The 21,896-nt window shown below is 32.9% G+C and overlaps 1 protein-coding gene across 2 annotated transcripts in view; it reads right to left on the bottom strand.

Moving 5' to 3' along the window:
* LOC145295620 (uncharacterized) overlaps nt 1-21,353 on the bottom strand; it is a 112,940-nt gene extending 91,587 nt beyond the window's left edge. The window contains exons 1-2 of one of the 2 annotated variants that reach the window (XM_080141483.1): nt 21,006-21,353; nt 17,272-18,709 (exon numbers count right to left, since the gene is read on the bottom strand). In XM_080141483.1, the coding sequence (XP_079997609.1) occupies nt 17,272-17,670 (399 nt within the window). In that variant the 5' untranslated portion in view covers nt 17,671-18,709; nt 21,006-21,353. Of the gene's footprint in view, nt 1-17,271; nt 18,710-21,005 lie in introns of those variants that run through there. The other variant, XM_080141482.1, reaches the window with a different exon arrangement.
* Nucleotides 21,354-21,896: the final 543 nt, after the last annotated feature.

Raw genomic sequence — 21,896 nt, 5'->3', positions numbered from 1 at the left:
ATAATGACGACAACTATAATTTGACATGCTTTTATGTTTCCATAAGGCTATTTTTTATTTGTCAAATGTGAAGAAATACATTATTTTCCGCCAATAAACAAATTTTATATAATATATCTAACTAGCAGGACCCGTTAACCAGCTTTGCTCAATGGAAGCTTGATCCCCGCCTCACAAAAAAGTAAACTACAGTTGTTATTGCTGACCACTACCATCTCTGAGCAATTGCGGACATTGACGGCGTGGCCAAAATGAAATAATCTGGCTTTCATTGGGGATTAATGCTGGTTTGAGGCGATAACATACAGGTACTGTTTGAATTTAAAAAAAAAAAAAGAAGCAATTAAGGGAATGTGTAAATTAGTATGAATTAATAAAATGACGAAAAATGTTCCATTAGAATAATAATAGAAAGTAAAAACAGAAATTTTAGAGGTTAGGGATTCTCACTGTATATGAAATGTTTAGAGTGATCAAAATCCGTGGTAGCAGTCCTAGCTGTTTCCGTTTGTTGTTCAAGTCTTCTTATTCTTTTCAACTCTTCCACCAATAGTATTAAAGTAAATTCCAGTTTTATATCATCTTTTTTTAACGTGTAAAACAAAACAAATACGACTTCATTTCTTTGAGTATTGTCATATAAAGAATGGCGTTTGGAATAAAAATCCCAAACCTCCCATGTCAAGAACGGCTTTCAGAATAGATACCACCAATCTCCCCATCTTAAGAATGGCATTCGGAATAAACACCCCTAACATCCGCATCTTAAACCCCCTTTTTATTGGTGAGAAGATGCAGAAGAAAAATGCCCTCAAATTTAACCATCATAATCGATATCAGAATACCCAGAAAAAAAAAAAAATGTGGGGTGGCAGTATTGATAGAAAAGAAGTAGATTTGTTTATCGCACATGTGTACAAAATCTGGCAGCCAGTGAATTACAGTGCATAATACAGGTCTTTATCTCCACAAATTTTAAATGAGATTTTCTTAATCAGCATAGTCGAAAACCATTAAAAGTAGTCATTATAAAGAAAATTGTGAAGGTGGACCTAATGTTCAAATCCCCCCCCCAAAAAAAAATAAAAACAATGTGTGCACTTTGTCAAGAATCAGTTCGAAAAATGAATTTAAGTAAAATACTCCACTGAATTTAATTCCTTATATCATGAAATTCACCTTAAAATTCGTGTAAACAATCAGTAATTGTGATTAAAACCAGACCCTAACTTTCAAACATGCGTGCAGGTCTGTCAATTGAAGTATGAAAGATGAAAAAAATGGAAAATATCTAAACTGTTTGACGAAATATATAAGATATCAACTTAAATAAACATAGTTATTTGAAAAGCTATGTGATAACTAAAAAATAAATTGTTAAAGAAAGGTTATGTATTTCTATATATTTTTTATTATAAAAGGTGGTAAAAAGAAAATAAACATAGTTAAGTATAAAAATAGTTTAACAGTTTTAAAATGGGAAGAATATATATAGTGAGATACAAATACCAACCGAGAGAGAAGAAATAAATGTTTGTTGTTTGTCTTCAAAAACAGAGAATTGGGAAAAATATATACAGCAAGAAAATCCAGTAAATTGTGCAGATTTACGTAAAGTATATATAAATGAAGTACCTAAAAAGAAAACGTAACAATGTTTGAAAAAAAAATATAATTAATTACTGAAACAAATTCATAGGGCAAAAGAAGGTATAATTGCGACGCCATGTTTGAATGGTACATTAATGTTCATCTAGTATGCTGTTATTCCGGAATATAGGAATGGCCAGAACTCATCCAATCAGAAGGAATGGAATTAGTCAGGGGAAACTTTTATTATTTTTTTTAACGGAAAAGGGAAAGATTATGTTATGTTAATGAGTTTATGATCCAGTTATGAAGGTGCAACTCCATATCTGTCCAAAGTGCAGAATACCTCCTGGTAATTCCTGGGAATGGTAAAAGGACTTGCTATTTAGAGGGAAAAATAGGAATTACTTCCTCTAAAGAGGTTTGCACTGGTGATGATGTTGTTCCTAGGATGAACTGTAAGATTTATCATAACGACCAAATGTGTCTAAAATGTCCTTCTAAAGTTACATAAGATAGTGGTCAATAGTCTAGATGTAATAAATTTGTATGTGGCATCTGTTGTTACAAACCTATTGTACTTTGGTTCAAAGGCGAATTTCTACAATCAAAATATTATATGTTTGATCATCTCTATGACTCATCAAAGCAGCTATGACTACCAACATTGAGACAGGAACTTGGAGTGTGAGATTAAAGGTTCGTTTTTTTTAACCTGTATAAGAAGAAGAGATTCATACTTTATCCTTCCACTATTATTATGCTGTAATTCGTCAATAAAACAAAATATCAATTTTTAAATAATATAAAGGAAGCAATCATTTTTTTAGTTTATGTTGGCGTTTCATGACATCAGAATCAACTCCTGTAATTTAAGAAGGTATTTAAATAATTTCAATTTTAAAACAGGCAGTGGAGATTAGCCTCTGGTAACACCTTAAAAACAGTCCCAACTCAATTTGTAACTGGTAAAAAAAATTTCCTTTAGAAACACCAGAAAGGTACTGTTAGTATATATTAGCAGGACCTGTGTACTGGCGTTTCCCGGTGGAAATATGACCCAAAGCCAAAATAGATTCTGTGAAGGACCCCTATCCCCTTAAAAACAAAATAACCTATGATTATCTAGTGCATTATCATGTGAGTCACATAAATTACTGACTATGGATAAACAGCTAAAAAAATATGAACAGAGATGGTGGCGGTTACTAGTAATAGCCACTGTGGACTCTGGAAAATTGCAGGCACTGGTGGTAGTGGTCAAAGTGAAATCATGTGGCTTCATGTCTGGCAGTTGCAGCTAATGGGATCAACTGGCTGTCATAGTTGACATCGGTGGTTACTGGCGATTAGTGTTGCTTATGGGCAGTTACTTGCCTTTGCAACTGTCACTGTCGGTTCATGGCAATCATTATCACTCATTGGCAGCTATGACCAGTATCAGCCTAAATTTGACTGCTCCAAAATGAAATTAGCTGTCACTGGATGCCAGTGGCAAGACCCGGTGGTCACTGGCGTGTAGTGGCATTTTGAGGTATTTGTCAAACACAGGCTGCCTTTACAATTGTTAGACTGTTCAGAAATGAAATCGCCTGTCTTCAATTGTTAGACACTGTCATTCAGTGGAGTGCAGTGTCATCCAGTGGCAGTTATGACTAGTATCAGTGGTAACTGGGAGATAGTGCTTTTTTAAGATGTTTACTTTCACTTAATAACACTGGTGGGCACTGGCAGTTACTACTGTATTAAGGTGATTACTTGTGTAACAACTCTGTCACTGTCGTTGAATGTTGGTAAATAGCAGCCATGATTGATGTAGTGTTATGCTCCATATGTGTGTAAAGCAGAAGGCACCCTATTCTTTGTTTTACTCTATACTGATTTGCTGCGTTGGTTTAGATATAATATCACAATTGTTTTGTATTACACATATGATGTTCAAGTAGAAATAAACTGTATCGTGTAGTTCTTGCTTATTAAATTACTAGATGCATCCCATGTTAAAACTGGGTCTATAAACAACATTATTTCAGCATGGTCTGTATTCTGCATAAGTATCCATTTGTTAATTAATAAGAGCATGAAGACGATACAACATTTTAACTGATTCTAATTCTCCTCCTAGTTTGTAAGAGTTCAGACTTTTATCTTTACAGTATTGACTTTAAATATATTTAAGTTTATTTATGTATACGAATGTAATTATTTTATTACACATACCTTCAGATAAATATTTTTTTTTGCAAATAAATATGTTTTTTATGCAAAATCTTTTTAATACACCCAATTAGGTTCCTTTAATGAATGTGAAACTATGCAGAAGCTATTGCTGTCATTAATATATCTGAAACCCTTTGTGTTCAATATTTACAAAAATCCATTAACAATCTTTTTTGACCATTTATAATGTGTTTATGTATTTATATGAAAAAATGAAATGGATTTTGAAGCATTTAAACTGTCGAATAGAAAGTTATACCTTTGAAAAACCCTTTGTTTACTTTCAGTATTGACTGTAAAGAGTATTTACGTTTATTTATGTCTATGAATGTAATTCTTTTATTATGCATAAATACCTTCAGGTCAATTTTTTTTAATCAATAAATGTATTTTGTTTTGATTTTTTTTTTGTCAAACTAAATATGTTAATTTATGCCCAATTTGTGAAACCCTACGAGTATATTCTCTAAAGGATTTATTATTTACATTTGTCTTTTCAAAATATTTTTTAATATGCCCAATAAACATTCTGTTAATGAATGTGAAAAGCTGCACAAACTATTGCCGTCCTTACGCAATCTGAAAACCTATTAAAGGAGGACTAAATCTGGGCAATGTAGATTGTGATGTATTTAGGGAAAATAGAGCGCTTGTTAGTGTTTCTTGAAAAGAAACTAATAGATCCATGTGTATTGTTTGCAGTAAATATTCTGAAAGTCGGTGTTTTATTGCTATGTGTTGTATGAGGGGCGTGCAATAAGTAATGCGCCTGACCCACTTCCAGTTGTCTGATCTGGCTGAAATTTTGCATGTGCAATGATTTATATCTCTACAGGTTATGTAGCAAATTACACCTCTGAACTAATTGTGGTCTCTGTTTTACAGGTGTTTGAACCGAGTCAGGTGTGAAATGGAGCCGGTTGAATGTCGAGCAGTGATCCGGTCTTTGTATTTGAAAGGACGCACATCACAGGAGACTTTTGATGAAATGAAAGAAACTTATGGTGATAATGCCCCATCATATGACCTTGTAAAATGCTCACATCATGAATTCAAACATGGCCGGAAGTCTGTGGAAACAGCTCCCAGACCTGGTCGCCCCTGCTTCTGCCATTAATGAGGCATCTGTCCATCAAGTTGAGGCTGCCATTTTGGAAGATCGGCGCATTACTATTCATCAAATAGCCCAAGATGTCAAGATTAGTACAGGGTCTGTGGAAACTATCATTCATGACCATTTGCATATGCATAAGGTGTCTGCCAGGTGGATTCCCAGGTTGCTCACACCATTCCAGAAGTGAGAACGCGTCGAGTGCTCGAAGATGAATTTGGAGATGTGCCAAGAAGATGAGTCAAAGTTTTTCAAAAGACTGATTTACACAGGATGAAACTGGGTCCATCACTATGATCCAGAGACCAAAGCCCAATCAATGCAGTGGAAGCACTTGGACTCACCACCTCCAAAGAAGGCAAGGGTGCAGCCCTCCGCTGGCAAGGTCATGCTCACAGTCCTCTGGGACCAGGACAGAGTAGAGATGACAGATTTCCTGGCAAAGGATACCACAATTACAGGAGCTTATTATGCTTCACTTTTGAGGAAATTAAGGGAAGCTATCAAAATCAAGAGGCGGGGCAAGATCAGCAAAGGTACCTTCCTTCTGCAGGACAACGCTCCGGTCCACAACTCGCATGTCGCCAGATCAGAAGCACGGGCATGTGGTTATGTAATCCTCCCCCATCCTCCCTACTCAATGCAATGGAAAATATCTTCATTTTGTTAAAATTTATAAAATATTGATTATGTTGAGAGTGATGTATGAAAGAGAACTTTTTCCTTTGTGAAAATTTTACAATTTACTAAGGCAATACCTATAACAGGCCTAGCAAACATGCATTTAGGATTCATGACTGGGGACAAGCATATTGAAAGAGAAATTACTATCATATATTGAAGGTGTGTATGTATGCTAGTTTTGTATAACTATTGTTTTCAGTTTGGTTGCACTTTTAGAATTGCTCCAGAATGTGCTGTTTGGCAAATTAAAGGAACAAATCTAAATGAATATATGCAAAAGTTTTTTTATATTTATCTTGACTAGTGTCAGCTAACCGTTTTTTTTTTTTTTTCCTAAAAAAAATTATAAATATATGTAGTTTGAAATAAAACTGTTTTTCCTTTAAAATACAAACCAATAAAATTTTGTTATACCAAGTTTCATTGACTATGTGAATAAATACTGAAATAAAATAAGGCTGGAAAAAATATAGCCACCATCTAAAGACGTCAAAGAAAAAAGCTAGCTAAGGAAGAATGTTAAGTTTTTGAACTTGTCTGTTTTAACTAGAAAATTATAAAGTTATTGTTCTTCTTTGGCTAACATATTTCTCTTTGTTTATTTTGGCATTTTACATGAACAATGAAAGTTAGTGTTTTAATGTTATCTAAATGAATGAATGTGAAAAAAATTTTTTCCTAACATTCTAACAGTCGGTTTATGCTTACCTAATTCTGTGTAGTATATTTTTATTTGTCATGATACCATCATCCCAGGATTATCTTTTCCTTTTTATTTTTAGTGTACTATTTTTTCCATTGTCATGATATCATGCTCCTAGGAATTAACTCCTCTTTGAAAACATTATGAATACAATTAACTTTTTTTTTCTCTCGTTCTCTCTGGCCTACTCCGTTCTATGCCTGCTGCATAAAAAATATCAGCTAACTACTAAAAATAATTGAGATAATTTCATTTCAAACACACATGAATTTTATTCTGTTAGGAGATGATTTTCTTAGTTTGCAAAAGTTCGGTTATCAAACTATCAAGATGATGGCTATCATTGCCTAACAAAAAAAAAAATCAAGGTATGAAAGCTCAGATTGATAATGGCCACATCCCAGTATCCAACATTACTATTAAATAACAATTAATATTTATTGTTTGAATTGTCGAATCGATAATTAAGTCTAAATTTTTGTTTATCATTAAAAATATATAAGCTTTCTCCCATTTTATTAGTACGGTTAAATTGTTGAAAAATATGTAAACAAAAACATTGTTTCAAAAACAAGAAAAATAAGTCAAACATTGTTTGGTGTTTGCCTTTGAACACCTGGATTTTGAAAACTTACAAATAAATGATTATATAAGCCTTCTGTGTTATTCAGTAAGTATGACAAGGTCAATATAATCATTAGTAATTAATTTGTTTTTGATACTTTGTGATGATGCATAAAGCCTTAGAACGAAAATTAAAGTGCTAGACCATAACATATACACTTTAACACCATGAAAGCCGGGTAGATAGGGGGAACAGATCTTCTCAAAAGATCAAAGGGAGCACTTGGCTCCTGGAAATGGGGAAGTATGTCAAAATCCAGAGAAAAAGAGTTTTAGGAATGCAGGTGTACAAGAAATACAAATTAAAACAGCTGATGTCATCTTTCGTAACTTTTTTTAAATTTTTCATTCCAAGAGATTTTTCAATTCCTATTATATCAGAAATCACTGGTTTGCTTATATTATGACATATCAACCCTTTTCTACGTCATTCAATGCCGAATCAAGTCATTTTGATAAAAGTTTCCATGCAATACTAATTTGAAGATTAAAAATAAAATTTTAGAAACGGCCTAATGCATTGATATTTAATTCTGGACAACTAATAATCACAACCTCATCAGAACATCTGACTCCTGCCACATTTTGTTTTAATTCTTTGCTCTAGTGGTCCAACTTGGACGGATGAAGAAGTGAGGTAATTGTTAATTGAATATGGATCTCAGTTCTGTTGCTATGATACCTTCGTGTGAAATTAAAAAAAAAAAAACAAAAAAAAAACGGCCCAGCCGTTTCCGAATCCATAGGGAACTCACACACAAAGTTCCTTTTATATAATAGTAGAGACAGAGATATATACATATTCTTTACTAAACGTTTTTTATGTATAAATCACACATGCAATATATGCCTCCCCACATTCTCCCTCTCTTTCTATCCTAGTATACTAGTAGAATACTGTAATAGTATACTAATATACAAGACAATATACATTTTTTACTAACCATTTTGAATGTATAATATGCAATATGTCTTCGCACACCTCTTTCCTCCCTCCCTCTCTCTATATATATATTAATTTTAGGTAAACAAATTACATGGTTATGACAATAACAAAGCTACTGTTTCAGGCAACTGATTACGTTCATCAAGTAACCTAAACTTCCGATTTCATAAAAAGATGCTCTTAGTTAAAAAATTAAAGCAACTCAGGAGTTTTGCTGGCTAAGATTAATCCATATATTTTTTGTAAAAACATCAAATGCCAAGGATATTTTTTAATAATGCATATGAAAATAAATCCAATAAGTAATAGATTATCAATCAGAACTTTCATAGATCAATTGGGTAGATTTTAATATTCAAAATATTAATCAAAATTTCAAATATTATAATCCAGCTACAGAAATAAACAAACACTTAACAATGTCTATCCATATGTACATATATTTCAGAAAACCACTTTATCATCAAAATTACATTCAAGGAAAAAACTTGAAAACGTATATGATTTTCCTTTTCAGTATATTTAATTTTATCAATCACAATTTCAGGTAACATTACATAGATATATTTGGTTATGTACATTTTCAAGCTTTAATTTAAAGTAGTTTTAATAATAAAGTGCTTCTATGAAACATGCATACATATGGATGACATTTTTAAGTGCTTATTTCTGAAGTTGAATTATAATATTTGAAATTATATGCTTTGAATTTTAAAATCTACCACTACGTGTGTGTGTATATATATATATATATATATATATATATATTAGTGTTGAGATGATTCCTAAATTTTTTCTGATTGCGATTCCAGGAAAATGTTGATTAACAATTCCGATACCAAGTACGATTCCGATTCTCATGGAATTGTTGTTTTGAAATATACCATTATATAATCGAAAGTTTTTGTGTAGCGAAAAAATTTGGTACAGCAAAAAAGTGAAAATACAATTAAGGGAATTTCGAAAACGTTTTGATTTTTTTCGTAAAATTTCTTTCATTGAAGATAAAAGTCAAAACAAATATTTTAACCATGAATTAAACATGCACCATGAAAATAATAACAATCAATTTCAGGAGTTATTTTATATATCTAAAAATATAAAGAAAAAGGGCGGATGTACACGAATGTTACCCCTTTGATGTTGTACGTTGTTCGACTGAGGGAGAAGTTATTTTTACAAGGAAAGAATTTTTGCGTGGTGACCTAGTTTTTTATTATTATTATTTATTTTGGCTTAACATTTGCGCATGATTTTTGTTATGATTTTATCTGTTTTTTTTTGGGGGGGGGGGTATATTTTTTTGTATCAGGAAAATAGGTAAAAGTCAAAATGGAATCCGCACTATTTTTAAATATTATTTTCAAGTTTCATTATGTTCATTGGGCTGTAAACTATTCACAAAATTTTGTGGATCCACTTACTGGTGTTTGCACCAACAATATTGAAGCCTACTGGTCTCGTATTAAAAGAAGACTGAAATACATATCGGGATCAGTAGGAGAAATGAAATGGTCTCATGTCGATGAGGCCATGTATAGAGAGGCTTATAACATGAAAAGTGAAAAAATATTAGATAATTTTGAAACATTTTTAGAGCATGTTCATGAAAAATATGGTAATTACAAACAAATAGCTTTGGGAAAAAACATTTTGAACAATTGTAATTTTTATTTTTGAATAAAAAATAGTTATTAAAACAAAAACAGCAGTGTTCTAGTCGAGTAGCTTTTATTTTATTCAAGAAAATAAAAGGTACTCATGCACTTATTGAGCCGTGCTGAAATAATTATATTATTTAGAAAGCCATTCTTAACATGGGGACGGGAGGGTGTTGTGTACCTATTCTGCACTTTCACCTAACAATTTAATCAAAACAGGTACCGTAAAACTTTAATTAAACTTGAAAGTACTATTTAAAAATAGCGTGGATCAATAAGTGCACTAGCACCAAATAACATTTCACTGTGTTTCGATCTACGACATTCCATGAGAGGTACGTACATGCTAAAGCTTTTTGTTTATCGCCACAAATGCTAATTTTGACTTTCACCAATTTTCCTTTAAAAAACAATTAAACTCTTCAAACACTGGGCGAGGCACTTAAACCATTAAAAAAAAATAAGGGTAACATAAGTGCATAAGCACCAAATTCGTTTTGTTTTGTTTTGCTTTCATTTTGTTTGTTTTTTAAATCCGCCCCCCCCCGCAAAAAAAATAAAATAAAATAAAATAAAAATAACAAAAGAATACAAAAACAATAAGAAAAGGGTATCGTAAAACTTTAATTAAACCTGAAAATAATATTGAAAAATAGTGCGGATTCCATTTTGACTTTCAACAATTTTCCTGTTAATAATTACATAAACGCTCAAAAAAAAAAAAATAAATAAATAAAAATAATAATATATATATATATATATATATATATATATCCATCCATCAAACAGATCATAAATAATCATAATAACAGAAATCAGTGAAGCTTTTGAATGATGGATATAAACAATATTTTTTAAATCAATTTCTTAATTTTACTTAAAAACAAAATATAAACATATATAAACAAAATATTTTAGAAAATAATTTCTTAATTTGGTACTCATGCACTTATTGATCCGTGCTGAAATAATGACGTTATTATTTAAAAAGCCATTCTGGGTTTGTATTACTGTACACATAGATTCGAAAAAGTTGTCAAAAAAACAAATATATAACAAATAAATGTTATCAAAGGCAAGATAAGTTACTTTTCTACCAAACTGGATATATTTTTTGTGTTTTTATTCAATGTAACATATTTATTCAGCTCGAAAAACATACAGTGTTTACCGATGTATTCGAAAATTCAAGATGGCGTCTGATTCTCTCTTTAACACCGTAAGTGTGGGAAAAGATGTTATAAATAAAAAACCATACAAAATACTATTAAAAACCCGCCGAATATATGTCAACCTATGTCACGGTAACATATTGAGCGGGTTTTTAACAATATTTTATTTATAACATCTTTCCCCACACTTATGGTGCTAAAGAGAGAATCAGACGCCATCTTGAATTTTCGAATACATCGGTAAACACTGTATGTTTTTCGAGCTGAATAAATATGTTACATTGAATAAAAACACAAAAAATATATCCAGTTTGGCAGAAAAGTAACTTATCTTGCCTTTGATAACATTTATTTGTTATATATTTGTTTTTTGACAACTTTTTCGAATCTATGTGTACAGTAATACAAACCCGAATTTTTTAAAAAATAATTATTGAAAAATATTGCAAAGTGTTTACATAGCTGGTTCTTTGGGATAATAGGGGCGCCTGAAACCCCCCTTCGAAAACGAAAAAAGCTTTAGTGTTTGTACTATTTTAAAGCACTTTTTTTTTTAAATTTGAAACACAAGTAGTGGCTAGTTAACTTAGAACAGCAAGGGCACATAGCGGAAATTATTCAGGGTTTAAATATACTGTAATGCTTTTATGGTGGTCGAAAAACGTTTTTCAGTCGCCATATTACTTCCTATTTACTAGCCTCCCTACGAGGGCAGAGTTAGACAAGGTCGGTTTTAAAATCGAAATGGTGAAATATAAAAGCAAGTTAAGCTAAACGTAAAAAAAAAAAGTTGTTTTTTTAATTCAAAGAATTAAAGAAAGAAAAAATTCAAAGAAATTTCGAAACTCATTAAGATAAATAAAGATTGCCTTTAAAGTAGTTAATAAAATTCTTGTACATCATATTAAATAGGTTATGAAAAGTTCTATGACGTTTTTATCATAAATTTTTAACAGCATTAAATCTCACTTCAAACAAACAGTTCAACTTAAAAATATAAGAGTATCATAATGAAAGAATCGTAAATCTAAGGTATTTTTTAACGATGCAATTCCGATTTCCCCTAAAATACACGGTTCTTACGATTAACGATTCCGATTAATCGTCCCACCACTAATATATATATATATATATAATAAACTGGGCATTAGGCACCACCTTTTTCACGGTTTCATCTTCATAAAAGTTAATTTTAATTTGTTTTTTACTATCATATGCAAAATATATTTGTAATGTCTTGTTTGTACAAATAAAAATTGATTTGTGTTCATTGGAGAAGAAAATATACTTGCTGAATATTTGGCACTTCAAGGGGAACTTGGACTCTGCGTAAACGTTTTTTTTTTAATGACTGCTCCCTGAAAACGCATGCACAAATGGTTTTTATTTGTTCATTTATCTATTGAATTTCTATCACTTTCGTTTACTTATTTTATGTCTGTATTTTATTTTTTTTTTAATTATATCAATTTTATTTTATTTTGTGCTTGATTTCATTTTAATTCATTTTTATTATTATTTTTTAAAATTTAACATAAAATGAAATAAAAATAAAATATAAAATAAAAGCACACACAAAATAAAATAAAGCAAATTTCAAAAAATAATAATTAGATAAATGAACCTATTAAAACCTTTTGTGCATGCGTTTTCAGGCAGCAGTCATTAAAAAATGTTTACGCAGGATCCAAATGAAGGGTCCAAGGGTCCCTTGAAGTACTGAATATTTTTTAAACTCAGGTTAGCTTTCCAAAAATTTCAGTCGCCTGATGCAATAGACACCAAATCTCAGGGCATTAAGCACTAGAGACACTGTGTGCAAGAATCACACAGCCATTCCTCATTCGGGAAGTCTTTAAGTGAAATCTTAATACTGGTGCACTATATGTGATACCATGAATTATAGATGCCACACTTAATCCAGTAAATGTCATTCTGTAACATTCCTCAGAGTTAGTATCCTTCAATGTTAACAGTGAGCTTTTTCATGGCGTCTTCTGTTCTGGTGTTCTTTTACCCCTTTCTCCTTTCTCTAGATGCTGTAGCAACCTCCTTAGCAGCAAATACCTCCCTGTTTACTTTGATCTGCTGTGAGGCTCTCCCCATATCAGAATTGTTGTATTCTAGCTAATCTAGATGATGAAGATTGGAATTGGGAAATCAGCAGTTTGAAGTCTTTCAATAAGTTGGATGAAGATGACTCATCAAGGAAACAGGCATATCTGAGAATGAATGTCCTGGAAAGGGGGATGAAGATGAAGGGGGGAGTGCAGTGCAAATAATGGAGAAGCTGGTGTGAAGGAAAATGTGGAGGGATATGCTGGAGCAGTGATACGAGGCTGACTTTTCACAGTGACTAATTTGGGCATTGAAAGGACAGATGCCTGTACAACTGAATCCTACTTTGATGATCTCTGGCTTGAAATCATTGTAGGCCGAAATCATCATGTAAAAGTCCTTTTCTATTGGTTCTATAGTGGTTTCGACAAACTTCATGAAGAGGGGCCATCTCGAAAGTAAATCCCCAACCCCATCCTACATCAACTTTATGCACTCAGCAAGTTCATTTTCATGAGCAAAGACAATATGTTTCCAATATGTTCATTGACGTGGATTACCTCAGACGTGATCCTGAGCAATGACTTGTTAATTTTAAAATACTTGGTGGCTTGATTGACATACATCTGCTTTTTCATGACAGCCTCATATCCTCTCAATGGCTCAGACTACCTATCACTCTCAAAGTTTTAACGGGTCATTAAAGTATTGTGCACCCAAGTATTATTATCAGTAAATAATTACAAATTTCTTGTTTTATAACTTTGTAATGAGGGATGTGGCATTAAGCATCATCTTTTTTTCCAATGATGAAAATATTTTTGGAACAAATAAATTACACGCTATTACATGCATTATACTTAGATGTGTAGCAATACAAAGCAATTAACATATACAAAGCAATTAACATATACAAAGCAATTAACATAAAAAATGTTTGTGGAAATCATAATTACATTTGTGTGGAGGAAGATTTGACACACTTTAAAGTGTCGAAAAATGAAAACCTGAATTAACTTTTGTAAAAAAAAAATATGACACTTAACTGATATATCTCACTGCTTCAGAAGCACAGAAATAGTTTGCAGACTAAAGTAATTTAATAGCGAAAAATTTTGTGCAGTTGCCTTTCTGCCGTAAACGTTTTAAAGCCAGTTAGAAAAGGACTTCAAATCTGTAAAATCTGGCACAAAACGACTATGTTTGGTTGGCTCAGTAAATGCTACTCTTGGGAAACAAGGCCTCTTTGTTAGTGATGACAAGTTTGGTGTTTATTGCCCCAGAAGTACCATAGTAATGCTATAGGGAAGTTTGTGTAGAGTACCTAGTTGCTGGTGCCTAAGGTTCCATGGTGCTTAAAGACTCAGGTTACCCTTCAGATATATATTGTAAAAAAAAAAAGAAAAAAAAAAAGCACAATCAAATTTTGTTAATTACTGAGAGATGAATTCCTGAATGCTTTACCATCCACTCCTTCTGAACAAATGGTTCTAATTTGAACTGTTTCAAGTCCAAACTAGTTATAAGCTAACAGGCTAATTGGCATAAGGCTTTTCTTGCTACAACTCTCAAATGATACTACATAAAAATGATTATTTTCTAGAATAGTTGGGCCCTCAAAATAATAGTGGTTTTATAATAGCCATTTGAACTCTTGATAATCACTCTAAACTAAAAAATTAAAATACTGGTAGAAAGCCCTCCAATAAATGTCACCAATCATACGAAAATGTTCTACCAGTATTTTGTTTAATTTTCGATTTTTTAATTATCGAGGGTCCAAGTGGCTACAAAAATCGCCATTTTTTGTTCTAACTGAACATACTTGACACTACTTTTGCAAATGAACGCTTTAAAATAAGTTAAAACAATAAAATTTATCAAGGTAGGTAGAAGAGTAACTTATCTTAATTGTGGTAATATTTGTTGTATATTTATTGTTTCACCCTTTTTGTTTTGTTGGCTATTGTAACAATTTGCTAAAGTCTTGTAATTCGTACCAAGATTCATCTTATAACGTTAAAATGTTTCGATTGATCATTCTCTTCCGTGTTAACGATCTTTCAACATTTTTTAATTTTTTATCGCACACAAAGTTATGCACGACTCAGCTCTCTTAACAGTCAATAGGAGTTTGTGATCATATCAACACGTTTCAAAATATGAGCAAATATCCTTCCAGTGAATGGAAATGATTGCCACAGCATTTTGTTGCCTTTTTCTTCATAAATATTGCCTCATTCCAGTTTATCAGCCTCCTCTACTCTCTATTTGCAGTCTTCTTCCCCCTACTGAAACAAAAAAAAAAACAAAAAAAAAAAACAGTATTTCTATAGAAAGGGACGCATATCAGCCCGAATGTTTACGATTGCGATTTACAACACAAGCCTGAAATGATGAAGCCGTCGCCGAACAGTCAATTAGTACTGGAACACTAAATTGCAACAAATGCAAACAGAAATGTACCCTATAGGTTAAGGGTGTGAGTCGGTGTTCACCAATTCATAATCAGGATCTATCAATTTTTAAAGACCGAGTTTGCAGGTGCAGGAATCTCTAGAAGTCAAAAGTAGTATTGTATCCACGGTGCCGTTAAAGGTAAATTTAACGTAATCTGTGATTTGCCAAAAGGCTTCCACCAAACTACATCCTATCCTCACACATAAAATAAAAAAAAATGTGAATAATTTTGGAAAAACGACAACACTTAACACTGAACTTGAAATTGCTGTATTGAAATGAAACAACGTTTAGTTACGCATTTAAGAAACATGAATTCAAATTGTTCCAACGTTAAGGTTTTTTGCAATAAGTGTTCATTAGACAGGCTTAGCTTTTATGAGTGTCTCATAAAAGGCCATGAAGTTTAAGATTACTGATTTTTATGAACAAAATAACATTCATGGTTATTTTTTTGAGGGGAAAAGAAAGTCATTAAGCTAATTAAGCGTCATGCGTGTGTGTGTTCATCACATAAGAAAACAGTAGTTTAAAATAGCATTGTTGGAAAGAAAAAAATCATTCTCATTTGCTGTGGGAATTTTCCATGATGAGAATTAAGGTTCATTTGCTTGACGCGCAAATTCAAGACAAGGAATTTTAATGCCTTCCAAGGCAGAGTTACTTTAGCTCCAGTCATGGAGGAAACAAGAAAAGAAATGGAATAAAACTTGTAGCAGAAACAAATAGAACTCTTTTCTTGTGCGTCAGTGGCTCCCCTGACTGTGTATACTGACCAATCAGAGGCATAGCGCAGGGATCTTCCTTACCCTTTAAGGAACTATAACTGCTTCCGTCCCGGACGAAAAAAACTCTTCCCTTTTCCAGCGAGACGTCAAAGAAAGCGGACCTGTTTCCTCACTCTCTCTCTCTCTGCCTACACCGGTATCGACGATTCCCACTTGGGAATAACTACCGGGCAAAGGCAGACGAGTTCTATCCTGATATATCTTTTTGGCATCTTACCCTTGCTTCAATAAACCTTTTCCTTGTGAAGTTTTACGAAGTGTTTGCTCGTTTATTCAGTAGCTTGTGTTGAAATATTTATTTTATTAGGGAGTGCCCAAAAAGTATTAACTCAACTCCCTAAAAACTAAACTGATTTGATTTTCGCATGCAAAGGTTTATATATGGGTGTTCTGGAACATTCCAGTTTGTTTGTTGTATCACTGCACATGGAGTACAACGTAGTTCATTTATCTTATGTGTGTGGCTGGGCAAATTACAACGTAATCCTGCACGTTCTGATATCCGTGGGCTTGAAAAGGTGACTGCTATGAAAATGTCTTTGCCGAAGATTTGTTCTGGCCATATGTAGTGGTCACTGAAACCTTTTCCGGTTAGGTTAGATTAAAAAAAATTCTTTCAATAAATGAATAAAAAGTTGAAAAAAAACTTTATAAATGGAAAAGAAAGTTAATTCACTTATCAATGTGAAGAAAATTGTTAAGCCCATTCTTAACACACATGGGGAGAGAGGGAATAATTTACGTAAAGATAAAAAAGTGAAAAACTTGTTCCATTTAATGCCGATACTAATTGCCTGGTCAGCCAATCAATCAGCCATGTCCGATCTTTTCCATAAATCACATCGAAAACATTCGGACATTATGGGTCCCTTCCCATAGAAGTAACCTATTTTTGGCACATGTTCGTTAGAAGGACGCAAATTACAAAATTGAATTTCCATTAAAAACCAATGTTGTCTATTTGTCATGTCGCAATATTACTGAATTATTACATAAAATATTTACTTTCACGATGTCACGATCCATTGATCCACCATTATTACTTTTGAAAATATAACTTAAACAAGTGAACTAACTTATAAATTAGAACCTATTATTTTAGTCTAACTTGCAATTTTTTCGAAAACTATTTTTATTAATAATTAATTTTCTATTTTATCATATTTCGTAATTTTGAGATAAGTTACTAGTTTCGACATGACAATTAAGTAAATAGCATTAGACCTCAAAAACTAAGAAAAAAAAATCACTTACCTCGTCTAAATTTTTGTCCAAATGTAAATATCGCGTAACCGAAGTGTCGGAATGTTCGGCAAGAGATTCAGCATCCGAATTTCCTTGTTCAAGAATATGAGCGAAGTTATCCACAAACCAGGTCCAATGGTTCTTTCCTTCAATTTTCAAAATGCCAGATGTTTTGTTTAGCCTGAGCGTGACCCCCGGACACGGCTTCATCTTTATTAAGTCCCCCTTTTCTCGGTAGGAATCCTGTGGATAGAACACCTTTAAAACAGTCATCCACCATCGAACGATATCTTTGTAGGTTGAAGTGACAACCAGGTATTTTCCTTTGTCGAAAAAATCCAATTCATGAACCGTTGGACGTGACCAAATGGAGGCCAACGTACTTCGTCTCTCCTTTCGCGAAGACATGATTAGAAAGTTATTCAATTGCTATAAAACTTTTTTTTATGTTAAATTAATTGACGGTATGTTTTTGAGGTCTTATATTTTTTGTGTGTGTATTTGTTAAAAATTAATAACTATAACAATCGAACGATACAAAAGGTTTGTCGATTAATTTTTTTTTTTTTTTTTTTTTTTTTTACCAGACAAAAACAAATTTACTCTTAAAAAAAACTATGAATGGAGAGTGGAAGGACTCTTCTTTTTTTTTTTTAATGATTATTTAAAAATAACCATAACTGTCGAGGTGTTTGTGTGCGTATATGGGAGGGGGTAGTTTATTTAAAATAATAAACTTAGTTGACAGGGTCAATTCTAATAACAATATTGCCCACTAAAATAATCAAGAAATTAGTTTTAAACTCTCGAATAACGAAAATCTTTCAACTTTTTACCCCATGGCATCACTTGAGGAAATAAAAATGTTAAAACGTTGTCACGTCATACAGGTGTGTAGGTGTTAAACAGAAACCACTTGAATGTTTGTTTTTTTTTTTTTGTTTTTTTTTTTGCGTGCTTATATATATTTAACGAAGGTGTGTCAAGGATTGTGTCAAGAAGTTTAAAGGAGTTTCTTCTTCTTTTTTGTTATCTTACGTTTTCATTTTTTGAAAAATAATTTCCTTCTTTAGTTTATAATCGTCTTAATTTCATCTTTATTTGTCGATCGTTTTTATTTTTTTATATGTACAGACACAGGTAGGTAGACGCATATATATACACACATCCGGCGTTTTGGTTGCTAATAATCGTTTTTGTGTGCGCGCTCTGTTAATCCTGACAAGAGGTAAAGAAATGTCTATTTTAGTTTTTCCTCCTCGCGTCATGTGGTTGCGCACATTTAGTTTATGAGTTGTTGTGTGGAGTTAAAACAAAAGTAGCAATCTCAACTTGTGACAATCAGAGAATGACAACGCGTGTTCGTTGCCAAAACAGAATTAAGTTTATTGTTGGCGATTAAAGAATCAAGCTATCTGGGTAGTTCGTTTCGTTCCTCGGATATTGACTGTTAAAAGAAAACAAACAAACATTAAAAAAATAAAAAAAAATAAAAAACTAATAGAAAAACGTGTTTTTTTGTTTTTTTGATAATATAATCACTTTTAGCACACTCAGTTAAATCACCTCCATCAAAAATAAAAATGAGATTTTTTTTTTACGTAATTATTTCATACACGTGAACCTGAACCTACCTTAACCTAACCTGAAAAACTTGGCGAAAAAAAAAAAAAAACAAAAAAAAAAAACAATTGTTTCAAAATTTCTAGTTGAAATAGTTGAATTTCGTGTATAGATTTAACACAAAATGATCCACAATTTCCGAACCATTCTAACAATGAGTGTGTAAGGTTGCAAAACATATATAATGCCCCCCCCCATAAACAAAAACACACAGAATTTATCTCCCATGGCAAAGAAAGATTATTTAACTTTCCTAGAGCACTAACATGACCCAGAAATGGAGTTTCATTTTGCGTTAAATTTATATGCGAGACTGATAAATTCTAAAATGTTATTTTCTTCTTTCCGCCAAGTTTTTCAGGGTGCTTACACGTAATCGCCTAAAAAGTAGAATCTCGTTGTGGAATTTAGTGGCGGGTGTTAAGCTATAATAATATATAATAATATTATATTGTCCGTTTGTCAGGAAATTGAATTGAAAACAAAGCCCTATACTAAGATCGGTACTCATGCAGAGAGTGATCAGTGCTGAAATAATAACGTTATTATTTAAAACGCCATTCTTAACATGGGGAGGGGAGGGTGTTTTGTACCTATTATTCTGTACTTTAACCTTACAACTGAATAAAAAAAAACATAAAACTTTAATTAAACTTGGAAATACGATTTTAAAAATAGCGCGGATCAGTAAGTGCATTATTACTGCATTAGTGCATTACTCATTAGCACCTTGGCCTTCGGGACAAGATCAAAGTGTAGTATCTGTTCCGGCAGATACTGCACTTAAGATAATTTGTACCAGTCAATGGAGGGGAAACCCTCTATACTGGAACAATTATTATTTTTGGTAACCAGAGTGACCCCTTTTAGGGGAGCTGGTTTTTACCTCACATTAAAAACGGCCTTGTGCCTAATTTGCTCAGTGGGGGAGCAAATAAATACCATCTGTTCCGGCAGATACTGCAAAGCTATGACTAGCTATGACCAGATGTGGGGGCAACCTCACATGCCTGACCTTTAACCAGCTCCCATTTCCCACCTCTCGGGAGCTGGTCCCCTTTTTCCCTTCACTCCTCACATTAAAAATTGGCCTTGTGCCTAATTTGCTCGGTGGGGGAGCAAATAAATACCATCTGTTCCGGCAGATACTGCAGCTATGACTAGCTATGACTAGCAAAGACCAGATGTGGGGGCAACCCCACATGCCTGACCTTTAACCAGCTCCCATTTCCTACCTCTCGGGAGCTGGCCCCCTTTTCCCTTCCCCCTCCCTTTACTCCTCACATTAAAAAATTGGCCTTGTGCCTAATTTGCTCGGTGGGGGAGCAAATAAATACCATCTGTTCCGGCAGATACTGCAAGCTATGACTAGCAAAGACCAGATGTGGGGGCAACCCCACATGCCTGACCTTTAACCAGCTCCCATTTCCCACCTCTCGGGAGCTGGTCCCCTTTTTCCCTTCCCCCTCCCTTCACTCCTCACATTAAAAATTGGCCTTGTGCCTAATTTGCTCGGTGGGGGAGCAAATAAATACCATCTGTTCTTCAGATGCTGCACTTCTATTTCTTGTTCTCTTTCGGTGGAGGAGAAATCCTTCACGACTGAGACAATTTTTATTTTTGTACCTTTTCTCCACGTTAAAAAACGACCCTGGTGTCTAACTCTGTCCCGTGGGGAGGCATAGTAAATAGGTACTCATTAGCACCTTAAGATTAAACAATTTTTCTCGCGTTAAATTTTACGAGGAATTCAAAGGTAAGATTCATTTTGTATTACTAGGATTTGTTTATTTTATTTTTTTATAATGGAGGATGGGAGTGATAAATGAGCTCAACAACTTTAGAATTTGAAAAAGATTTTTACAAAAAATAAATAAAAGTTTAAAAGAAAAAAAATATAAATATGACAAAAATGGAGGTACTGAAATAATAATGTTATTATTGAAAAAGCCATTCTTAACATGGGAGGGAAAGGTGTTTTGTACCTATTCTGTACTTTAACTTTACAATTGAATAAAAAAAAATAGCATAAAACTTGAAGTTTAAACTTGGAAATACGATTTTAAAAAAATAGCGCGGATCAGTAAGTGCATTAGCACCAAAATGGATTTTATACTTACTTTTTTTGTAGTTATTATTTTTATTCTAAGTATGATAAAAATTTTCCGGGGCACTGATTTTGTTGCGAGAAAGCGAGTGTGTCGCAAGGTGGGACTCGCTGGACTTGGGATTATATCACTCGACTCGTATCCGACCCAATAATAATTCTTAATAATCTGTTCAAAAACTGAAATTCCTCAAAATTGGAAACTTGTGTTCCTTTAAAATAAAGGCGGTTCGGGGTGTACTGGATTCCTGAGGTAAATCGAAAAAGAAAAAAAAAAAAATGCAACTACCGATTAGAATATTTTGTTAGTTGAGCCATGAGAAACTAAAATCGCACTGGCAGGCACAGTTCTCTTGCTGACGTCACAAATTGGTTGTAGTTGATTGGTTGATTTGTTGTAAAATGAAATCGTCAGGTGCGTTAATTTCTCCCGTATCTTAAAGCTGGCATTAACACTCCTCTATTGACGCCATCTCCCAAGTGTTATCTCCTTCTTTGAAAGGTAGGATTAATTTATCACTCATCGCCCGAGGCGACCCTACTAAGAAATGTGAATTATGGCAAATTTTGCACTCATCTAGAAAGTACTTTTCAGCGTTTAATAGCATACTCCATACTTTCGTCATGTCCCTACTTATTTACAGTAATTTCTTAAATTACACGTGTTCGGATATGTTGTTGGGGGTTAATTTTTATTTCAGTCCCATAAATTATTTAGAGTTTTGCAATATTCTAAGCCAATTTAAACCAATGTTTTCAAACAATTGATAAATAACATTTCAGACACATTTATGGAGCAAAATTATCACATTACTGGAACTAACTAATACAACAAATTTTATTTCCTTTTGTTGAAAAAAGAAGAAACATTTTTCTCTAAAGAAAACACAATTGCCTCAGTCGG

Source organism: Euprymna scolopes, chromosome 2 (assembly GCF_053919585.1).
Source record: "Euprymna scolopes isolate OS-2025 chromosome 2, ASM5391958v1, whole genome shotgun sequence".
NCBI lineage: Eukaryota > Metazoa > Mollusca > Cephalopoda > Sepiida > Sepiolidae > Euprymna > Euprymna scolopes.
Note: the sequence above shows the minus strand (reverse complement) of the source record. Positions and strands in the feature narration are given on the sequence as shown.